Source organism: Chlorocebus sabaeus, chromosome 16, assembly GCF_047675955.1.
Source record: "Chlorocebus sabaeus isolate Y175 chromosome 16, mChlSab1.0.hap1, whole genome shotgun sequence".
Lineage (NCBI taxonomy): Eukaryota > Metazoa > Chordata > Mammalia > Primates > Cercopithecidae > Chlorocebus > Chlorocebus sabaeus.
This window is the reverse complement of record NC_132919.1, coordinates 8,382,596-8,399,098: the sequence shown is the minus strand read 5'-3', so window position 1 is coordinate 8,399,098 and position 16,503 is coordinate 8,382,596. Positions and strand designations below refer to the sequence as shown.

Here is a 16,503-nt window from a genome sequence, read left to right as displayed (position 1 = left end):
ATATAAGAGTTCTTTGTATATTCTGGCAACAAGCCTTTCATCACATGTGTTTCGCAAATATTATCTCCCAGTTTGTGGCTTCTCTTCATTTTCTTCATGGTATCTTTTGAAGAGTAAAAGTTTTAAATTTTGATGAAATCCAGTTTGCCAGTTTTTTGTTTTAAGGTTCACGCTTTTTGCTTTCTGTCTAGGAAATCCTTGTCTAATTTAAGGTCATAAAGATTTTCTCCTGTTTTCTTTGAGAAGTTTTATAGTTATAGCGCATATATTTAGGTATGTGATCTGCTTTAAGTTTTATATGTAGTGTAAGGTAAAAGTCTAGGTTCCTTTAATTTTGTTTTCTTTCATTTTGCATATTTTTCAAGCACCATTTATTGAAAAGACTGTCCTTTCCCTATTAAATTACCCTGACACCTTTGTTGAAATGAATTAACTTACATACATGATCAATTCCTGGACCCTCTTCTGTTTCACTAATCTGTATCTCTGTCCTCACACCAATACCGCACTGTCCTAGTAAATTTATAGCTTTTTGAAATCAAGTAGTGTGATTCGCCTAGCCCTGGTCTTCTTTCTCAGAATTGTTGTGATTATTCTAAGTCCTTTTCCATTTCCCAATAAACTTGAGACAGCTTGTCAGTTTCCTCAAGGGAAGCCCTCCAATCCCTTGACTGTTGATATGAAGAATAATAGTGGTGTGTTTACTGGTATTAGCCCTTCTTAGCAGTCCTGGAATAAACCATTCTTGATCATTATGTTTGTTTTGCAAAATGTTTAATATGGCCCTATATATATGTATTTTTATTTATTTATCTATTTATTTTTTGAGACGGAGTCTCACTCTGTTGCCAGGCTGGAGTGCAGTGGTGCGATCTCGGCTCACTGCAACCTCCACCTCCCGGGTTCAAGCGATTCTCCTTATATATATTTTTATAAGTAAGATACAACAATACCATATTTGCTTTTATTTTGCTTTGAGATGGAGTCTCACTCTGTTACCCAGGCCGGAGTGCAGTGGCACAATCTCAGCTCACTGCAACCTCTGCCTCCTGGGTTCAAGTGATTTTCCGGCCTGTGCCTCCCAAGCAGCTGGGATTATAGGCATGCACCACCATGCCCAGCTAATTTTTTTTGTATTTTTAGTAGAGATGGGGTTTCACCGTATTGGCCAGGCTGGTCTCGAACTCCTGACCTTAGGAGATCCACCCGCCTCGGCCTCCCAGAGGGCTGAGATTATAGGTGTGAGCCACCGCGCCCAGCTTGCTTTCCTTTCCTTGTAATATCTTTACCAGATTGGGTGCTCAGTGTTATGACAACTTTATAAAATGAATGATGAAATAGTAACTATTTTTCTGTTTCCCTAAAACGGTTATATATAGTAAAGAAATCAAATATTCCTTAGAAATGTGGAAAATTGTTTCATAAGACTAATCCAGCATTTTTAAAGAAGTAGTTCTGTTTTACTATTTTTTATTTTTATGGGTTAAATTTTCTGTTTTGTTTTTGTTTTTGTTTTTCTTGAATGGATTTCTATTTTTCTAGGAAATCATCTATAGTATTCAGATTTTTAAATCTACCACTACAGTGCTGGATAGAGTGGTCCTTTAAAACTATTAAAATATCTCACATTTCAGATTATTCAGAAGAGCTTTTAAAAACTCCTGAATGACTGGGATCTCACTACTTTCCTTTTGTTAATAATTTATGATTTTATTATGCAATAGTCCAGGAAGTAGCCTTTTCTACTACTACTTTTTTAAATGTGTCACAGCCTGTTTTCTTCTTTTTTCTTTTTGTTTGAGGCAATATATAAGATCCATTGTTGTAACTAATTCATGGATGCTTGTTGTCTTCTTAGTTTATTATAGTGTTCATATCCAGCATGTACTTATTTATTTTCAATTTTCTCTTTTTAATTTATTTTCAGGGCAAATTTATTCGGATCAACTTTGATGTAACTGGCTATATCGTTGGGGCCAACATTGAAACATGTATCCTTTTTCGTAAATGTATAACCCAAAATAAAGAATGATCGAGTCTTCTTACAACCCTATGGCAACCCTCTGTGATATCACTCCCAGTATCCAGATGATAGAACTTGAGCCCGGAGATAGCATGCCTTGTTCAAATACTTTCGACTACTGAATGTTAACTCCGAAGTGTTTTGTTGTTTGTAACACCAGGCCATTACCTATTCACATGGCTGGGGAAGTAAGTGGAGAGCGCCACAGCGTCTGTGTGGTATAGGACATTCAGATGAATGCAGCTGCCCTCCCCCTGTTGCTGTTAGCCCACTTTTTACCATGTATTTCTGATATTAGAAGGATGAACATGTACTCATTGAAATAATCCTTACAAGATTACAGAGTTAAAGTAGTCTCAGTTAGTGTTAAGTAGAATAAAGCTGGAGAAAAAAATAAAATGTCAAATACATAGAATAGTCCTAAGAAATGTCACCTGCATAGAATGGCCATAAGAAGATTTATATATGGGTATGCACATACATACCTAGATAAAACACATTTGATTGGAGATGTAAGAAAATAGAAATGATTCTGAATGATAGTGTGCCATTTAGAAAGATATATAGATGACAATTTTCGGGTACTTGTTAGAATAATCTCCAGTGACAGAAATACATTGTTTCTATCCTTCGAGGGATAGACCATGATTTTCTGGTTAAGAACAGTATTTTATGCTTCCGGATAGACTCACAGCTAGCAAAATCTGGAAATACTTGAAAATGACAGGAGAATGAATCTGCAGTTGAGCTTTCTTCATACAGGTGTGTCAGAGCATGATTCATATGAGTGTGTCTTTCAGCAGACATGGAGGATGTGTGGGATAGTCTGACTTAAAATTCAGGCTATCTGGCACATACAGAATTAATTCACTTTGGTGGCCCCAGAGAAGGTTTACCTCAAGAGAGGCAATCGTCTTCCAAAGCTGTGATACACATTCTCTGAGATGCCAGTGTGACTGTCAACCCATACGCACTCCTGGAGCATCAAGAACTGTGGATCTGAGCCCCAGATAAGATACCCAGCTGGGCGTGCAGTGGTGTGAAACAACACAGGAGCTGCTGGGGACTGTGCCACCTGCCCCGTGGGAAGCCCAGGCAGGGTGGGTAGCAGCAGGTGTAGTTACTGGCCGCACTGGTTCTCCAGAGCAGCAGAGGGAAGACTAGTGCTTAATCTCATCATAGCTGTCAAGGCATTTGGGAAAGTTACATGCGCTGCTGAGTGTGAAGGGGCGAGTACCCCTCATGTAGGAGGCTTTCAATAGGGTAGCGTTGTGGGCGCTGTCAGCATGCATTTTGGAGTCAAGCCAAATTTTTGATTCCTAACTGTACCGCTTATTAGCTATATTATTTTGATGAATTTCCTTGTACCATGGCTTCCTTATTTATAAAACTGTGTTAATCTGGTATTATAGAGTTTCTCCCGCCTTAAACAACTGTACTTCATTTTTAATAGCTTCTTACAGTTCCTCGTGTAGTGTAGTATTCTTTTGAATGTAATCCAAGTTAGAGGAAGGATGGGGTAGAGTGGAGCTGAGTGAGGGAAGCACGTATAATCTTTAAGTTCCTTCCCAGACCAATGATTCTGGAAGATCAGTGAGGAACGTAAGTTGCATCTATTCTCTTTTTTCACAGATGGAGGACAGTCATTTAGAATAGTTCATTGCAGGATACTTTATATATATCAGAGAAAGAAGATGTTTTATGATTTAAATTTACAGACACTGAAAGATGACCTTTATTTAAGAATTACATTAAATCGTTTAATTCTTAACCATCTTTGCTCAGACCTTCTGGAAAAGTCTCGTGCTGTTCGTCAAGCTAAAGATGAACGTACTTTTCATATCTTTTACCAGTTGTTATCTGGAGCAGGAGAACACCTAAAGTGTAAGTTACAAGGTTTTTTACTATTATATTCACTGGAATATCTCTTTTAATATTTTTTTGAGAAAAAACAATTTTGGGAAAGTTTTTTATACACAAAACAACAAATTTCCAGCTGGTTAAATGATAAAATCAAAATGAAATTGAACTTCCATGCCATGGGGTAAGTACTTTATTTTAAGCAGCAGGTATTGTAGATAATATAATCTTTTATACTTTTATTTCTTTTTAAAAAATTTTAAATTAGAAGACAAATGATGCATATTTTACAACTCTTTCAACATTTTAAGATACATAAGGGAAAAGAAATTTATCTAATAAAATTAAGTAGAATATATATTTTTATTTCTAGATTTACAACTGAATGTATGTTATTGCTCCCACTAGTACTAGAAAGAACCTGTGGTGGATATTGATTGATTGATTGAATGTCATGAATCACAAGGACCAGAAGTTTAGAGTTGGGCAGGTACAAAGGAGAGCTCAGGTCTGGGTCAGAATTTTGCTGGGTTAGAAATATATGAGAGAGAGGAGAAGATGCATAACTTTCCCATCTCTTCTGATTCTCAAATTTAGTGTTTCTGTGTGATTATTATATATATTATCTAGATATCAAAATAGACACATATATAGTAAAAACTTTTCTCATCTGGTGTCTAGGCTTTTGCTAACCACAGACATCTGTGAAACTTTTGAACCCAAAAATTAATCAGAGAAAGACCTGCAAGGGAAAAACCAAGCAACAAAAAAATAGAGTTATTGCCAAGGAGAGACTAAAAATTCAAGATTATGCGATATGTAACACTGAAGAGAAGAAAATGCTCAGGCTTTCAGACTGGCAATAACTGCAATAGGAATAAATTCTTTAAAATGATCCAAATGTTGAAAGAAATAGAAAAAGATAGCAGCAGGCAGTACCCTGTAGAAGTGAAATGTGAGGTAGACAAGAATCAGGGGACAGGGTGACCTGCAGAAATTCTCTGCAGGAGGGCAAGAGAGCCAGTCACAAAGAAAGCTGGGAGCACATTTGCATATCTGTTACATGGATAAATAGCCCTGCTCTTTTGAGCACTCCTGAGAAATATTCTTTGGCTCTGAAGAATGCATTTGTCAAAAGAGTAAGTTCTCTTTAATCAATGGCTCCTACAGTACAAGAAGTCAGTGTGGGTACCTGTTATGATAGTCTGCTGCACCACATCACATCATCATTCTAAAGGCAAGTTCACCACCATGCAAGCAGGCTTGGGGAAAGGGTTTCAGGGCCTTTGCTGGGCTTGGGACTTGCTTGATCCACGGCACTGTATCTTTAGCTTATGTCCATGGTAGTTTTCATATTCACTTCATAGTGTTTGCTGCAAACTACTTGCTAAGATAGGAATATAGAATATGGGTTTAAAAGCTTTCCTTCAAAAAAGAGGGCTAAAATATTTAAATCTGAAAACAATAAAGTTTGATCATCTGGAAAATTGACATCATTTCCCAGATAACCGATTTCAAATAGAATATTGTACAAACTGCCATCCCCAACACTCCTGTTAAGGTTTTTGCATCGTTAACATCATCATTTTCCTTCGTTGGTACGGATAACAAAAACAAGTATGTTTGTGTATTTACATGAATATATAAAGAAAAAAAAAAAAACATTTTGCTAGCAATGGGTTGCATGGTGACCACTGTTCCCCTGTAACGGCACAGTTTGAATGCAGGTGTGGCTTAGTTGCCTTCATGAGTATTCATTAAATTTTCTTCCATTATATTTCCTTTTAGCTGATTTGCTTCTCGAAGGATTTAATAACTACAGGTTTCTCTCCAATGGCTATATTCCTATTCCGGGACAGCAAGACAAAGACAACTTCCAGGAGACCATGGAAGCAATGCACATCATGGGCTTCTCTCATGAAGAGATTCTGTGTATGTGTGATATTCTCTGAGATTCTCATACTCACTTTCCTAAGACTTACACATTTGGGGTAAATCACCTAAACTAGAAAATGATTGGGAAACTAATGAATGGTATGAAATCCTGAAAAGACATATCTTCCTGAAAAGTTTTGTATAGCTAATTTTTAGCACAAAATAAATGAGAATGTGTCTCCGCTACATTTTGAGGCAATATTAATTTTTTTTTTCTTTTTATCAATGTGAAGCAATGCTTAAAGTAGTATCTTCAGTGCTACAGTTTGGAAATATTTCTTTCAAAAAGGAGAGAAATACTGATCAAGCTTCCATGCCAGAAAATACAGGTAAACTGATGAACACTGACTTTATTTCTATTTCAGTGGCTTGTTGTGCTCTCCAAGAATGTGTTACAGTGCAAGCATAAAAGCACCTCTGAAGCATTTCCGAAGGGACCCTCAAGAGTAGAGTGACAACCTCGTGTGCTTACACGAGAGTCCCCCTGATTCTCTAAATGAGGACAGGGGACAGGGCGTAGGATGAAAAGTGGCAGCAGTCTCTGCCTTAGCATGGAAGAGGCCTTGGGAATTGAGGAAGGAGAATTCAGCCACGGGAGGCCACACGCTTGCCTGAGAGGGAGCTGCAGCTGCTGAGTTCCAGCCAGCGTGCACCTTGCCAGGATTATAGGCCCAGTGTTGCCAAATATAAGTGACTTTTCAAAGAAAAATGGAAATCTAGGTTTTAAAGGAAATGTTCTCATTTTCAAATGTTGAAAATGGTTTTAAATTTGCATTGGTCAGGAACAAAAGTTTGTGACTCAAATATATTTTTATATATTTATTAAATATAATTTAATATAAAGTATAAATATAAATAATATATTTATTAAATATATATAATATATATTAAAAATATGTATATGAGTTTGCTTCAGATGGTCTGGAGAGAAAAAGAAGAGTGAGGATCCCTATATTGCCTTGACTACTTGATTATTCCAACAAGTTAGTTATCTTGCCTCACGGAGGCATCCACAATCCCTGTGGCAGGTGAAGGCTGACATAAAGTCACATTATCTGCCCTTGAAATAATCCTTTTTTGTAACCAATTTGAGGCTTGATAACAATTTAATTCTGTGTGGCTCTTCTAAGGGGCCTGCCTCTCCTGCTGCTTCTTGGTCATCATTTTCTGGCCAAACTGTGACACCTCCTCTTAGGGCTGTTGATTTCCAGGACCATTCATCTGTCATTCAATCAAAGTAGTTTGATTGGCAGCTGGGCCTCCATCCTCCGTATGGCTTTTCCATGGTTAAATAGACTAAAAATGGAGCCATCTAAAATGCAGAGTAAGGCACATATTAGTATAGCTTGGCTTTGAAATTTTTAAATGACCCATAAATAGAAGAGGATCAGGTCACGTCACTCTTGTAAAGGCAGGGAGGCTGGGCATGGTGGCCATGTAGTCGCAGCTACTCAGGAGGCTGAAGCAGGAGGATGGCTTGAGCCCAGGAGTTCTAGGCCGTCATGTGCTATGCATATCGGTTGTCTACACTGTGTTCAGCATCACTATGGTTGCCTCCCAGCAGGACCACTAGGTTGCCTAAGGAGGAGTGAACCAGCCCAAGCTGAAAATGGAGCAGATCAAAACTCCCATGAGATCACGCCTGTGAATAGCCACTACACTCCATCCTAGCCAACATAGTGAGAACCTGCATCTAAAAAAATGAAAAAATAGGCAAGGCAATCAAATGCTGACTAGCCATCTCTTATAGCCTAAAAATGAGTGTGTATTAATTTGAAAGGATGGAAGATATTTTTCATTAGACCTAAAACTTGTCTGATTTTAAGACTTTTATTTATTAATACAATTTAATTATTACTAAGGTTTTTCAAGTGTTTATTGAATATATTGTGAGTAGATTATAAGTAAAAAATGTAGGATTGAGGAGACTTTTTACACTTCAGTTGCACAGAAACTCTGCCATCTTCTTGGGATGAATGTGATGGAGTTTACTCGGGCCATCCTGACTCCCCGGATCAAGGTCGGCCGAGACTATGTGCAAAAAGCCCAGACCAAAGAACAAGTAAGTTTCATGTTCATTCTTATTACTGATTTGTTTGAATGATAAGCCATGGCCATTTGGCCTTCTGATTGACATGTAACAAACTGAATCAATACAAACTGTCTTACATGGGTGTTGTTAGATACTAATTGAGTATTTTTTTTAGTATATTTACTTTTTCATTTTCAAAAAAATTTAAAAGGGGCCGGGCGCGGTGGCTCACACATGTAATCCCAGCACTTTGGGAGGCTGAGGTGGGTGGATCACCTGAGGTCAGGAGTTTGAGACCAGCCTGACCAATGTGGTGAAACCCTATCTCTCCTAAAAATACAAAAATTAGCTGGGTGTGGTGGCGTGCACCTGTAGTTCCAGCAACTCAGGAGGCTGAGACAGGAGAATTGCTTGAACCCAGGATGTGGAGGTTGTAGTGAGCCGAGATTGCACCATGTACTCCAGCCTGGGCAACAGAACGAGACTCCATATCAAAAAAAAAAAATTTTTTTTAAAGGTGATTTAAAATTTTTTTTAAATAAGTAAATGTCAAATTATAATTTCCAGTTTTCCCCAACTAGATAGATAATCCAGTAGACAAATCTGCATACTTTGGGAACCAGACCAGCAGAAGGGCCCCTGCCACCTTGTCCCTGTGCTGGGTGGTACAGCAGAGAGAAAGTGCCAGCTGACTGAGCTGACTCAGGGCGGACAGTGCCGCCCAGAACCCAGGCGCATGGGGAGGAGCATATTTGTATTAGGCATCTTTACCCATCCCCCAAATTCATTATTCCCAGTGTTCATTTAATTGTACTAATATTGCCTTCTATTGATGTGTAAACTGAGACATGATTAAGTAGTGACTGCCATCTCAGCTTTTTCGAGTGCAGTATAACACTAAATTCCATAAAACAGCTATTTATGCTTTGTCGAGATGGTTTCCAGAATGAAAGGCTGTTGTGATTTAATTGCAGGCAGATTTTGCAGTAGAAGCATTGGCAAAAGCTACCTACGAGCGGCTCTTTCGCTGGCTCGTTCATCGCATCAATAAAGCTCTGGACAGGACCAAACGTCAGGGAGCATCTTTCATTGGAATCCTGGATATTGCTGGATTTGAAATTTTTGAGGTATTCTTCCCCCTCTTCCTCTTGCTCTTCCTTCTTTTTGTTTGTTCTTTTAACAAATATTGAAGCTCACCATGTGCCCAGCACATACCAGGCACCGGGGATATAGTCCCTGCCATTCTGGTAGAGTCAAACAATAAGTGGCAAATAACCAGTGAATCCACAGGTCTGTGAGAATGCAGAAAGGGTGCTGTGATAGAACTGGAGGCCAGCTTGAGATAGCTGTTCAGGGAAGGTGCCTCTGCAGCGGCAACAGTTAGGCTTACTTGAAGGATGAGACACTGCCGGCCTCGGTCAGTTTCCCAGCATAATGAGAGCAATTCCAGTGGTCTGGTATGGGACAGAACTTATCAAATGTTCAAAGCTGCTAGAAAGCCAGTGTGACTGGATACAGCTGACCAGAGGGAGAGAGGAGTTGGAGACGTGGAGTAAAGTGTGGGGCCAAGTCGAGAGGCCGTCAAGGAGGCCACTGTAGTGGAACACGAGCAAGATGACGGGGGCTTGGCTGGGGAATCAGGAGAGGAGCAAAGTGAGAGGGAGGCACCTGGACAGGCAGTGATCTGTGTACTGCAGATATAACCAGGATTTAACACTAGATTTCACTGTTGATCTGACTAGATTTGTCCAAACACTCATCATCAATGCGGAAAAGGTTCACAGTCACACACCTACTACAGTTTTGCAGGGAAATGCATACAATTTTGGGTGTCTAAAAATTTATATCTTTATTTCCATAAATATATATTGGAACCATGTAAATATAGTAAGGCACAAATATGAAATGCTTTTTGTGATCATCCGTGTGTTAACTTTAGTTACTATTGGGTATTGAATTGTCTTATTTTAAAATGAACCCCTTTAAAATTATAAGTCTATCCTCATAAATACTGAACCTGCCACTGCTACTCTAAGAGATTGCTTTAATGTGTATTGATTTGTAAATAAATTGAGAAATCACGAAAAGTGGCTGGGTACAAATTGCATTAAAAAAATCTGTCACTTTCCTCTACATAAATGATCAGAAGATATAGTGAAAAAAAAGACCCTCATTTCCAGCTGCAACAAAAACAGACAAAAGACCTAAAAATAAATTTTAAAAGAAATGGGCAAGATTTAAATGAAGGCAACATTACAGTGCTGCTACAAAAAAGAAGACTTGAACAAGTAAAAAGAGACATACCCTGTTCTCGATGGGAAAATGTTACATTTATGTAGATGGTAAAAATGCTAAGTTGTTCAGTGAGTTTATTTGTCATGAGAAAAGAAAAGAAAAAGCCTAAATGTCCACCTTTAGGAAATTGGTTCAAATTGTTATGTTACCTCCATACAATGGAATACTATGCATCCATTGTAAAGAATGGGCTGGCTTTATATTCTAAGGAAAGATCCCACAACGTAACAAGATACATTGTTAAGTTAAAAAAAAAAAAAAGCTAGGTTCACACACATACACACATTTCTGAGTGCATAGAATATTTCTGGAAGAATCATAAAAATAGGAGATACTGGTTGATTATAGGGAGAACAAATAAGTTTCATTGAAGTGAAACTGACTGGTGCAATTCTGTGTACATTTTGAATTTTATACCATGCATTATTGATTTAAAAATCAATTAAAATTATAATTGGTAGTTTAAATATGGAAGACAAGTAGAAATTCATTTTTAAAAACACCATTCTTGGCCAGGTGTGGTGGCTCACACCTGTAATCCCAGCACTTTGGGAGGCCGAGGCGGGTGGATCATGAGCTCAGGAGTTCAAGACCAGCCTGTCCAAGATGGTGAAACCCCATCTCTACTAAAAATACGAAAATTAGCTGGGCATGGTGGCGGACGCCTGTAATCTCAGCTACTCCAGAGGCTGAGGCAGAGAATTGCTTGAACCTGGGAGGCAGAGGTTGCAGTGAGCCGAGGTTGCGCCACTGTACTCCAGCCTGGGCGACAGAGCAAGACTCCTTAAAAAAAAAAAAAAAAAAAAAAAACCACCATTCTTTGTCATAGCCCAGGCTAAACAGAGCAATAGGATGTCATCATCCTGAGGCAAAGCAAAGTTCACCTACACAAACAGGAATAAGCAGAATCCGGCAGTCTGTAAATATGAGGCTTGTCCTGTGTATTAGAAATACAGTGTTGAGCAAGGCAAGCACTGCCCCTGCCCTCCTTACGTGACCTCATTCTGAAATAGTGAATTTAACAGCTCCTGGAGAATGGGAAAGATTGGAGTGGCTTTTTCAGACTCTAAATCAACTCCTTGGAGATGGATTAAATCCTCTTTAATTGAAAATCAGTTTTTATAATGAAAGAGGTTATTTATGGGCACATGCAGCTTGTGTGAACAGTATAGAAGCAGGAAAGAGGTTGAGCACTTCTAGTGTATAGGATTAAGAAAATTATACTTATTAATTCACCCATCTATCCATTCACCCAATCAATTTTTCTCTTAAAAAATGGGCAGAGTTCACAGAGAAGGAACAGAAATGACAATAACATGAAAAACGCCCAAATTCACTTTATGAGGGCAGTGCAATATCACTTTTGATATTGCAAAGGTCAAACATTTGATAAGGGAAGGGAATGTTTAGAGAAGCAATGCAGAGCCTCATACTAAGCGCATTCCGTGTGCCAGGCCCCGCTGAGCTCCAACAACAATTTCGTGCAGTAAAGGTGATTCCTTTCCTGCCTTACCTTGGAGCCCGCAGCCTGAGTGACAGTGGAGTGGGACAGAACCAGACGCATTATCCACCCCAGCTTAGATGCGCGCCCACCACCTCGCTCACCTCCCTTTGCCTCTGGTTTTTCCAAGCCTTCGTTTTTCTTCTTTTTCTTACTGTCTCATTTATTTATTTATAGTCCTTAACCATTCACTAATAAGAACTGAATTGTTTTACTTGCAGAGCATTCAGTTAGCATATTAAGTTTATTATCTTTTCATTTTAGCAGTTCAGTAATGCGGCCATAGACAGTATGTTCTTTCTCTTTACTTTTTCAAAAAGCTGTGTGTGAGAGAGGGATTGGGAGACCGCCCCACCTGGTTTAGTCACTGTCATTAGCTAGAAGCAATCCTGTACTTCATACCTAATTAGTAATTTTTAATGAAAACATGTTGTATAACTACCTGACTAATTATTCCCATTTTCCCTCTGCCTCCCCGTGTTTGGAAAATTACTCTTTGACATTTGTAGCTGAACTCCTTTGAACAGCTTTGCATCAACTACACCAACGAGAAGCTGCAGCAGTTGTTCAACCACACCATGTTTATCCTGGAACAAGAGGAATACCAGCGCGAAGGCATCGAGTGGAACTTCATCGATTTCGGACTGGACCTGCAGCCGTGCATCGACCTGATAGAGAGGCCTGTAAGAGCGCTGTCTTGCTCGTTGTCTTTCATTTTCCATTCAAGCAGTGACCTTAAGTGGCATAACCCAAGACAGAAATTACCCAAGCTATTCAGTGGTGAAATACTTTTCTGATCTAAATTTTCCAGAAAGGTGATACTCTGATAAAATATCTACAGAATTTAAAAGTCAGTAGCATACCAGTAAAACCCTTCTTTAGCTCTCCTTGCAGCTTGATTCCTGTCCTTGCTCGCATGGGTATACTGGATAGTGGGCTCCAGCCCGCACAGACTGCAGATGGCCCTGTGTGCTGGCATTTGCATGTACCTCTCAAAGGATGTGGAGCTCCACCTGACAGTTTATTTAGCTGAGAATAAGACATGTCATGTAAATCTATTTTGCAGATAACTGAGGTTTGGCCTTTTAAAGTACAAAGAGGTTTTTATTTTGCCAGATTTTTTTTTTTTAATGTGAAGTTTTTGTTCTCAGGGAAGTCTTGTCAGATGTATTTTTAGTGGCAATCTTAGAAAGCATCAGAAACTCTTTTCTTGGTGGTTTAATGTTCTGTAAAAATACATAGAACTCATTCACGTTCAAGCTTTGAGTGTATAACTCATTCAATTTTGGAACTCGACTCCATGTGATCTCAAGCAAGTATTGACAATCTGGTTCTGTACTCCTTATTTAGCTTTTGCTCAACAAGGTATCAGCTTCATTTATTTTATTTTGCTATCTGCCAAAATATAAGAAAAACTAAAACATGATTAAGCACTGACATCTGTAACGTAGAGAAAGCTCTAACACTAGTTAAGTAGGTATGTTTGAATAACTCAGAGTTTTCTCCTAGGAGGTACAGCAGGCTTGTGGTTCTTGCTGCTCAGTCTCTGGTTGCTACTTGTGTTCTTCATGTTTGAAGGTATTGGAGGTCTCATGGCTAGAGATCATGGATGGCACAGCACCCACAGTCAGGAGGAGCAGTGGCACATCGGGAAGAGGAAGAACCTAGAAGGCATTCACCCATATTAGAGATGTAGTTCCAGCACATTAGAAATTTGAGTTTAAGGAAAGCAATGGATAATTTTCATTTGGCTTTTATACTACATAAGAAATCATTTTACCTTTCAAGGCACGTTTACAGCAAAAATCTTAAATTACCTATAGTTGTGAGGATAGTTGCTTCTTTGTAGCTTACAGGGTCATTTAGAGGTGGCATGCTTGTAGTGACTTCCAGGTAACTTGTGCCTACACAAGCACATGGACACATTTCATTACATTTCATCACTGCTTTGTTGCCTAAAGAATTGTTTGGGTATTTATGTAAATAAGGGAAGGGAGTATTTCACATTAGTACTGTTGATGACTATAGGGTATGTTTTTTGAGATGCCCATTGTATGCGTCCATATGACACTGGAAGTCCTACATTTTAAGAATATAATGATTATGTATCTGCAGTTTTATTTTAGGATGGACGAGAACCCATAAAATTTGCTAGGTCAATATCTTTATAGGAATAATTGTGCCGAAAGTCTTCCAAATGGAAAATTACCTGTCTTATTTTTTAAAATGTTTTTAGAGTGTTTTTAAATCTAATGGTTTTGTGACCTTTAAATGAGTCTTACAAATATTAATTTTTAATGTTACTTAATTACATTTCTTTTGCTTTATCCTCTAGGACAAAATACTTTACTATTTTTTCATGTATTTTTTACTCTCACACAATAATTGTACTCTAAAGGTGAAAATGATAGGGTAATTAAACATTTCAACCCTAATAACTAACTCCAAGCAAAAATAGGTTGGAGGTAGAAGGCCAGGTGCGGTGGCTCCCACCTGTAATCCCAGCACTTTGGGAGGCTGGGGCAGGCAGATCACTTGAGGTCAGGAGTTCGAGACCAGCCTAGCCAACATGGTGAAACCTCATCTCTGCTAAAAATACAAAAAATTAGCTGGATGTGGTGGCATGTGCCTGTAGTCCCAGCTACTTGGGAGGCTGAGACACGAGAATCACTTAAACATAGGAGGCAGAGGTTGCAGTGAGCCGAGACTGCACCACTGCACTCCAGTCTAGGTGACAACGTGAGACCCTGTTCCCCCCCAAAAATAAGTGAAGTAGAAGGGGTTTGATGTTTACGTTTTTAATTATTTTCCAGGCCTCAAGTGTAAATATTGTTGTAGTAGAATAAGATCCAGATAGCAATTTATTGAACCAGGTGTGGCGGCTCATGCCTGTAATCCCAGTGCTTTGGAAAGCTGAGGTGAGAGGATCACTTAAGACCAGGAGTTTGAGACCAGCCTGGGCAACACAGTAAGACTACATCTCCACAAGAAAGTTTTAAAATTAGCCAGGCATGGTGTCATGTGCATGTACTACCAGCTACTCAGAAGGCTGAGGCAGGAGGATCCTTTGAGGCCCTGAGTTGGAGGCTACAGTGATACGGTCACACCACTTCATTCCAGCCTGAGTGACAGAGTGAGACCCCATCTCAAAAAAAAAGAAAAGAATTTATTAAATCCTCAGTTATGGCCTGGAAATGCAGATTGGGGGTGCCATGGGAATATGAGATAGTATATACCATGGCCTTGGTCCTCAAGAACCTGATCTTGAAGCCAGAGAACAGAACACAACATAGTGGTGAGTTCATTGGTTCCTGGGTACGACTCTAAGTGATGCTGGGTGAATTCAGAAAAAGGCAAAGGCCACAAAGTAGGCTGGCCGTGTTCTGGAAGGTATTACAGGTGTAGATGCTGTGCAGGGAGCATTCCAGGGATGAGTTTTATGGTCAGAAATTAGCAGGCGAACAGCACATTGACAGTGGTATTTTAGGGAAGTTATTTGATGAGTGTCCTAGTCTGTTTTCTGTTACTATAACTGAATAACTAAGACGGAGTAATTTATAAAGAAAAGAAATTGATTTCTTGTAGTCTGTAGGCTGGGAAGTCCCAGGTCTAGGGGCTGCATTGGATGAGGGTATTCTTGCTGGTGGGGACTCTCGGCAGAGTCCTGAGGTGGCACAGGGCATCACATGGCGAGGGGGGCTCCTAAGAAATGGCCAAACTGGCTTTTTATGACAGACCCGCTCTCATGATAACTAACCCACCTCCTCAACAACCCACTGATCCATGAATGAATTAATCCGTGTGCTAGGAAAGAGCCCCCGTGACCCAGTTACCTCCTAAGGCCTTCTCTCTCAACACTGCTGCATTAGGAATCAGGTTCCCAACATGTAAACTTTTGGGGAACACATTGAAACCACAGCAGCCGGGCATTCAGAAAGTATTGGAGCTGGGAAGTCCAATGATGTTCCTAGTCACCAGTTATGCCCAGACACTGACAGGCAATGAGAGAACTGGTTAACTCGTTCCTTCTTTCCTTCCTATACTCTTTGTACTGGTACTTCTAGACTCTTCTTTAAGCCTTTAGAGTGGACCCTTTATTCCCTGCCTAAATAGTCCTAATTTAAAGGAGAGATCGCTCAGAAAGGGGAGGGAGGGAATTCAAGATTTAATGCTGACTCACTCTGTACCTCAATTTGAGGATTATTCTACTTATTCATAGAAATATAAAATCTGATTAAAAAATAAAAACATGGCCAGGCACAGTGGCTCACACCTGTAATCCCAGCACTTTGGGAGGCTGAGGCAGGCAGATCACCTGAGATCAGGAGTTCGAGACCAGCGTGGCCAACATGGTGAAACTCCATCTCTACTAAAAATACAAAAAGCAATTAGCCAGGCATGGTGGCGGGTGTCTGTAATCCCAGCTACTCGGGAGGCTGCGGCAGGAGGATCCCTTGAAGCCAGGAGGTGGAGGTTGCAGCAAGCCAAGATCGCACGACTGCACTCCAGCCTGGGGGACAAGAGCAAGACTCCGTCTCAAAAAATAATAATAATAAATAAAAACATAACATTTTTTAAACTCCATGAGAGTTTATGACGACGGGAAATTTAACAACAGCCTGTGGAATGACATGGGATAATGATCCCATTGATGTTCGTTGCAAAATGGAGAGTGAAAACAATACTTTCTAGAGGGAAAATGCCATAAAAACGTCCTCTGTGGTGGCACCTGACAGGCCCGTGCCAGGCTTACCTCATCTCACATAATCCCAACCCCTGCCTCGCAAGATTGTGGGCTGGTAGCAGGCAAACCTCTGAGTTCAAAAGCTCTCACAAAACCTATGACCATTATTCAGA

At 39.6% G+C, this 16,503-nt stretch overlaps 1 protein-coding gene across 6 annotated transcripts in view; it reads left to right on the top strand.

The window, feature by feature from the left end:
- The window catches only part of MYH10 (myosin heavy chain 10), a 152,754-nt gene that overhangs the window by 73,279 nt on the left and 62,972 nt on the right, over window positions 1–16,503 (top strand). For all 6 annotated transcript variants that reach the window (XM_008010308.3, XM_008010302.3, XM_073004685.1 and 3 more), the window contains 7 exons: window positions 1,928–1,991; window positions 3,809–3,907; window positions 5,672–5,815; window positions 6,052–6,147; window positions 7,762–7,880; window positions 8,825–8,977; window positions 12,156–12,329. In XM_008010308.3, the coding sequence (XP_008008499.2) occupies window positions 1,928–1,991; window positions 3,809–3,907; window positions 5,672–5,815; window positions 6,052–6,147; window positions 7,762–7,880; window positions 8,825–8,977; window positions 12,156–12,329 (849 nt within the window). The remainder of the gene's footprint in view (window positions 1–1,927; window positions 1,992–3,808; window positions 3,908–5,671; window positions 5,816–6,051; window positions 6,148–7,761; window positions 7,881–8,824; window positions 8,978–12,155; window positions 12,330–16,503) is intronic.